This window comes from Cebus imitator, unplaced genomic scaffold (assembly GCF_001604975.1).
Source record: "Cebus imitator isolate Cc_AM_T3 unplaced genomic scaffold, Cebus_imitator-1.0 Scaffold44, whole genome shotgun sequence".
Lineage (NCBI taxonomy): Eukaryota > Metazoa > Chordata > Mammalia > Primates > Cebidae > Cebus > Cebus imitator.
Window position 1 is genome coordinate 449,912 of NW_016107359.1, and position 7,231 is coordinate 457,142.

Below are 7,231 nucleotides of genomic sequence, written 5' to 3' on the forward strand. Positions count from 1 at the left end.
GTAAAGATTTTAACTGAAGGAGCAGAGTAATGAAATCTGAATTACTAATGAGAGAATAAACTTATATTTTGCTTAAGGTCCTTAATGAACATGGAGATAAGCAGATCCAATAAGGAATTTGTCTCTCATGCATGCAAACCGACTTTCTGAAACTATACATGTAAGGATAAAATACTGAACCAGACTTAACATGTGCATTGTAAGGTAACCTGTGCAAATCTTCTTTGAGTATTTTGTGTATTCCTGTTTTAGAAAAGAAAGTTTCTCGAGGGCAGGAGCCATATTAATTCTCGTAAAAATGGGTAATTGAAAGCTTGGAACTTTGAAGTTGAATGTGCTCATTAAACTATTTTAATAACAACATATAATTGAAGAGGCCTCAGCTTATGTAGTTTTAAATGTCTAACAACAAATCTCACATTTTCTTTCCATTGGGGCAGTTTTGCCCTTTGGGTTTCCAAGAAAAAATTGCCCTCCAAAAGGGATGAGAAACAGGGTGCTACATTTTCAAGCCAAAAATTTTGTAAAATAAGTAGTGAATAAAATGTTGTAAAATAAGTAGTGAATAAAATAAAATAATAATTGCTGGCCTCTTCTAGTCATAGAATTGGTATTGAAACGAAGAGCTGTAATATTCTTTGTAAATATAACTCATTGTTGACTGTGCAGAAAGCCTTTAAAAGGAAAACTAATCTTCTAAAAGTTCTGCTCTTTTGGCCACAGAGGGCTTTTCCCTCCTTTGACTCACTTGGCACATTGAGGCTGCCTCTGGATGCACAGGATCAAGGAGGAATGTTGCATTACATTCCTGGACTACACATGGGTCCAGGAGCCACTTGCTGGAAGCCTCCATCAACTTGTTGGCCTAGACATCTGTGGCAGGCCCATCACTACCCCACAATGGGCCAATAATTCAAACAAAAGCTATTTTATAGAAAGGTATTGCCTGGATTGGGGTTCATTTTCAGCCTCTTTCATGAGTTATTTACATACTAGACTTCCTTTGGCCTACAATACCGCCGGCCTTGACCAATGCAGTCAGAGAAAGAAACTTTTCCCAACTCCTAAAACATTCCGGACCTCTCTCGAATTGGCATAAACTCCCATTTCTCGTCCTGAGAAAGCCTGCACAGAGCCAGGGGCGGGGTTGGGGGGCGGGGCGGGGCGGGTATTTGTGATCTTTCAGAGCAAGAGAAACAGGGAGGAGAGCGAGCTGAGATCCAAGTCAACCTGCGACGCCCAGCGCTGTGTGCTCCGCGTGGGATGAGGACCCACTTCCGTGATCAAATGTTTTCCACCAGCCGGGCCTCTGCCCCCATGTCCACAATTCCGGCCTCAAAGACCTTGCGTTTGGCCTCTGCACAATAAGCATCCCCGAAATGCTGTTAAGCTAGAAAATGACCTCTTCCCGGGAAGGAGGGAGTCAGGACCTCGGTTAGGTCTTCAGCAAACTCGTGGGATCCCTCGCACAAGGCACAGATGCTCATTACGATTCTTTTTACGTGCAACACGTGGGGGACGAAGCAGTTTCATATCTCCTGGTATTATCTGCCGTCCAAAGCATTTTCTTTGAAAGGAAAATGGAAACGCAGCTGCGCCGTGGGCCCGGCCAGCGAGAGCTGGGGCTCCCTCCCTCTTGTTTCCCAGCGGCTGCCGGGCGCAGGAGGCGCCTCCGGAAACTGACTTGGGTTAGGGGAGTTCAGAGGTTGTCCCGGCAGGCGCGGGACGCCGCCAGGGTAAAGGCTCGCCTTTGTGCTGCTTGGCTGTTTCCCGAGAGCCATCAGGGTGGGAGGGGACGCTCGGGTCTGCAGCAAGGACAGGCGTCTGGCCCCTAGACCCTGTAGGGGGGACGCTGGGCTAGGCGGCCTCTGCCACTCTCGGCCTTGGCAACTTCTGGCCAATCCGCTCTGCCCCTCTAGGTCCCGGCGGGCCTGCTGTGCCCTAGGCGCAAAGGGTTAAGCAGGTGCCTCGCCAGGCGAGGCGCTATTGGCCGAGGGCTGGGGCGGCGCGACCGCGGTCACCACGCTTCGCAGATCTCAACTTGGGTTCCTGCAGAAAGCAAGGCGGCCACTGGTCCCCGGGCTGCGGCTGCGGGGCCCGGGCCTTGGCGCGCAGGGAGTGGGTAGGAGAAAAAGACGAGAAGGGGCAAGTACCAGCCGCACCAGCAAAGGGGGCAAGGGTGGCGCGCACAAGATGAGGGGAGCCGGAGCCCTGCATCCCGAAGGGGGCTGCGCCCACTGCCCGCAACTCCACTCCAGGCTCGCGAGCCGGAAGGAAGAGAAGGAAGTGGGACAACGGGGGTCCTGGGCAGGGGGTGGGGGAAACGATCAACTCTTACCGCCCCCACCCACCAGCCGAGCGAAAAGGAATGCAAGTCGTCACTTAAAAAGGCTCGCCCAAACCACAGGCATCCCTCCATACCCCTTAAAGAAACACTGATGTAACATTGTGGAGAAGTAACTGAGAGACGCGAGGAAATAAATGCACGTGTTTTCTCTTTTTGTTTCCCTGGTGGTTGGAATTTGCAGAGTTTGTTTCAGTTGAGGCTGCTAATTTATTCGTTTCATCGGTCGAAAGGGGCGTATGGAGGTGGGTCATCGGGGCACAACCGGATCCCTCTAGCCGGACCTACAGTCCTCACCTCACAAGTTTGTCCAGGACCAGCCCGCCCACCCACCAGCAGCGGGAAGAGCCCATTCTTATAAAGGGAACAAACTCTCCATTGCACAAAAGCAGCTTTTTTTTTCTCCCCGCCTTTGCACACCATCCCTCCTCGATAAGTATCAAGTTCTCGAGGAGCCCAACTTGCGCTTGGCAGCCCTCGCGCTGCCCGATGTGCATAAGACGGGCAGAGACGGGTTCCGGCCAGGAAGGGAGGCTCTACGCCCCCATTCCTGCACACGCGGGCTGGCTTCCAGGTTGCTGGAAGCCGCGGGAGGCGCGAGATTGCCTGGATGGTGGTTATTTCTCCAGAGAAAGGAGGGGAGAGAGAGCGCGCCTGAGTCTTGCACTTTGGGTCGGAAGTGCGCGGCGTGTGTGTGTGTGTGTGTGTGCGCGTAGAGGGGGGCGGGAAAGAAACGCACCCTCTGCTGCCAGTCATTCCCTTGCACCGGCCAAGTCCTCGCCAAGCCTCCCGGTGCATCCTTCCTCCGCCACCCCCTCCCCTTCTTCCCTCAGCTGGGCTCGCGCGGCGCAGCCGGAGCAGCCAGTGAGAGCAACATCCTGGAAAGAGGGGGGAGCACCGCCGCCCCCCAAAAGGGAAAAAAGGCCCCACCCTGACACGTTTTGCTGTTTGCAAGTCCCTCGCACGCCCCCCGCACCTCCTCCTCGCGCTCCCGGCTCCCCCCCCACCAGCCCGCTGCGCGCACATCAAAGCGCCTCTCCGCCGCGCACAGTGGCCGCGGCTCACTAATGGGATTGCAGGCTGCTGCCTGGCTCCGCTGCTGCCGCCGCCGCTGCTCGCGCTGCTGCTGCTGCCGCCGCCCGAGCCCGAGCCCGAGCCCCCGACAGCCCGAGCCCAGAGCCGCCGCGCCCGGGGGCCGAAGCCGCGGCGATGATCCGAATCTTTCCGGATTTCAGCGTGCAGGTGACGGCCGCGGCGGCCGGCGGGGCGGCCGCGGGGGTGCCGGCCGGCGCGGGCATGGGGAGGGCCGGCGCAGCGGCCAACGGCACCCCGCAGAACGTCCAGGGCATCACCTCCTACCAGCAGCGGTGAGTAGTCCCGCCTGGGCTGGGATAGTGCCCCCGCCCCGGGGTGCTGGGGTGGGACTCACTTTGCCTCCTGTTTTGTGTCTTACAACACACATGCACATTGCCAGGGTTCACTTTGCCTGCCCCTCGTTCTACAGATAAGGAAGAAAAACACACTTCACTTTGGTGGATTGAAAAGCACTCTAGTGCACTGGCGAAGTGAAATCATGCTTTGCCCTTTGCCTGGCTCCCAAATCCAGAGCCTCAGCCCCAAGTAGCAGAGGAGTTGCAGCGAAGTCTGAGACGACGCACAAGGTGCTTTTGCAAAGTTTAGGATCCTCTTCCCTTTCCAGTGGAATTTTCTCAATGCCTCAGCCGGATGCGGACCCACGCAGACGGACAGCCAGGGGGTCAATTGATCACTAGAGGCTGATTGATCATTTGTTTCCAAACAGAATAGGAACGATTTTCACGTGTAGCTGAAGACTTGCAATTCTACATAATAGTGTTATCATATCACCTGTTACTAAAGGGAAATACAGCAGGAAATCCGAGTCTCTTCGGCGCTGTTAAGTATTCATCTTAAACGCATTATAATGCAAATGGTTAAGATTCAGGGATACTAGTTAGGAAGCAATTTTTACAAAGTCAGGCTAGGTGGTGAGAAGCAAGTTTTAAAGTATTGTTTGTATTTCTCCTAAAAGTATTTATAGATTTTTATTAAAAATTATGGATGTGACATTAAAATAGTAATTTGATTCAATTAGGAAAGAAAGGGAAAGCAATTTACCACCACCAATAGCTTTAGAACCCTGAAGTTTTTCTTGAAGGACAACTTTTGATGTTCCAAGATTTTATTGAAAATGTAAATCCACGAAAATGCGCTGAGAAAAACTAACAATGTACTATGAAAGGTAAACTCCCCATTTGTGGGGCTTGGTTTTATAAAAGATGGAAGAAAAAAGAACACATGAAAGTGTGAAATTAAATATTTGTGTTTCCCAGATTGCACAAGATTAAACATCTGAGAGATCTGCCAGTGGATATTTAACTTAAAATATACACAATGCATAATTCAAATAACAGTTCCTATTTTTACCTTGTATTTCAAACTTCATTGATTTGAGAACCTTTGATTTGAACCAACAATATTTAAACTGAAAAGGTTAAAATAATCTATCACTGCCATATTTTGTGCCTTCCAACCAATGGCCCAGTGACCAGAGCAGATTTTGCATAACACATTGAGTGTTTTTCAAGTTGATGCCCAGTATTGCAAATATTCTGTAGAAGACTTCATTATATGCTCTGTGTACTGTCTGAAGTGTTTTTTTTTTTTTTTTAAGAGTTTGGAAAATAACTCAAAAGAGGCTATTCCTTGTCAAAGAGATTTTTGATTTATATTATTTTAGTCTTTTACTTCAGTGATAACAGGAATCTTTAATACAAAAGATCTGGGAATCTTTCAAACATAAAAGATTAGAAAATAATTAGATTTTTCCTTTTCATGGTTCAGGTATTTTTTTTTTCTTTTTTTTTTTTTTGGCACTTACACAGCATTTAAATGACAATAGAATCTGGCGGTCACTTTAACTAGGAAGTGCAGGCAATGGTCACAATAGTAGGGCCGGTGAAGTAGGGAGTCAAGGGTCAGAAATGTCAGCTGACCTTTGAACGATTTCAGGGACCTGAGCTAACCTATACCACATAAATCGGGCATAAATGGGTGGGGAATTAGGAATTTTCTGCCATCAGGTTTGCTCTGAGGTTGGTGTTGTCCTTTACCATAAAGACTGCCTCAGAGACAATTTTCCCTCAAGGCAGGAGCACCAGGGGCAGTCCCCTATAGTCTGCCACCTCAACACTGAGAGTTGCACTGGTGCTTTCCACTTTCAACTTTGCATTTGGGCCCCTTATTAAGCCTCTGAATCCTACTGCAGTTCTAAAGACTAAGGCTATTTATTTTTAGCATCTCTAAACTTCAGCCTTTGGGGTGTATTCTTCCCTCCTTCGATTTTTATGTTATATTGACAGAAGAGGATAGCTGTGAAAAATGTAGCCTTCTTTGATTTCGTTAATTAGTCGTAATGATACCTGTTACTGTCTTTTAGTTAAATTTGGGGGGCAGGAGGTGCAGAGAGTGAGCCGTGTAGGGCAAGAAGGTCATGGCAGGTGTTGGAGATAGGGTCTGAGTCAGGAGCCCCCTGTCTTCTGGCCCCTCAACAGGATTTTGGGGTTCTGAGGGGCAGACTTAGTTTCTGCTTGGATTTGTTTCCATCTGGATTTGTTAAGTGAATGGTGACATATCATTTTACCAAAAAATTATTTTTAAGTACTTTTGAGGAGTCTGCCGAGGGAGTGACAGCAGTGGGGGTTTTTCAAGCAAAGAGTGGCCTGTTGGGAGAATACAAGCTTCTCTCATTTGCCATTTTCGGACAGAAACGCCCTGGACTGGGTGTCCTGGAGCCAAAACTTTGAACTGGCAACTTTTTCCCTTCTCTGCCAGCTCATGTATGTCTTGTACATAACACTCTCCACCCTAGTTCATTTCTCATTCTCATTTTCTCCTACCTGTAGAGTGTACTTCAAAGAGAACTTAAACACCATCACGCAGATTAAACACCTCTACCACAAAAAACATTTACGTGTTCGTTGCAAGTTTCCAATTCCCAGCCCCACTTTACTAAAGTCGTAGAGACCGAATGGAAGACCCCTTTTCGGGTCTTTTTTTCTTAAGTTTAAAGTCAAATGCAAAACCTCACCCAGGACTGATGTTTTCCATCAGGATCTTTCATTCATTCAAAGTGGAAATGCTTTGGGAGTCCTTTCTACTTGCCTGGTTGACACATGGCAGACCCAAGTCTCTACGTAAAAAGCCGTCCACACGCTTCTGATTGGTTTAGTGGAGAAAACGCTCTGACCAGGGTCTACCCAGGTAACAGGATTCTAGCGCGGGCCCTGCACTGAATTGCCAAGCCTTTCTCTAGGCCTTGGTGAACTGTCAAATGCGGGTGCAGCTGGGCTAGTTCCCAGAGGGCGGCGGTCCAGTCCAAGGTCCCGGGACCGGAGTCGGGAGGGCTTCCGTATGCGGGTTTAAACACGTGGGGGTTCACCTGTGAACCCTGGGGTCTGCACTCCTGTACGTCCGTGGCTGAAGCAGATGCTCCGTCTTTGGAAACGCTGCTGAGAGCGCCGGAGCCACAAGGCGCTTGTGTTGCTGCTGCTGCGCCGCCCATGGGACTCTGGGGCCCGCTCGCTCGGGCCAGCGCGCCCCCCACCCGCATTGATTCCCCCTGCCGGCAAGGAGCTCCCGGGACTGCGTCCTGCCCCAGCTCGCTCCCGAGGCCTCCCAGTTCCTTTTTTTGTTTCTCTCTTTTCTCCTGGCTGCAATACTCCAGAGAAGGGAAGTGTTTGAAACTGCAACTGAGTGGCGTTGTTGCGCCGGCAGCCGAGCCTCTCAGTTCCCCAACGAGAGAGAGGGGAGAGAGAGAGAGAGAGAGAGAGAGAGAGAGAGAGAGAGAGGGGAGAGAGAGAGAGAGAG

At 50.0% G+C, this 7,231-nt stretch overlaps 1 protein-coding gene across 3 annotated transcripts in view; it reads left to right on the forward strand.

Annotated features, from left to right (window-relative positions):
* Positions 1-3,538: 3,538 nt before the first annotated feature.
* The window catches only part of NPAS3 (neuronal PAS domain protein 3), an 853,232-nt gene continuing 849,539 nt past the window's right edge, over positions 3,539-7,231 (forward strand). For all 3 annotated transcript variants that reach the window (XM_037737870.1, XM_017526774.2, XM_017526776.2), the window contains exon 1: positions 3,539-3,711. In XM_037737870.1, the coding sequence (XP_037593798.1) occupies positions 3,554-3,711 (158 nt within the window). In that variant the 5' untranslated portion in view covers positions 3,539-3,553. The remainder of the gene's footprint in view (positions 3,712-7,231) is intronic.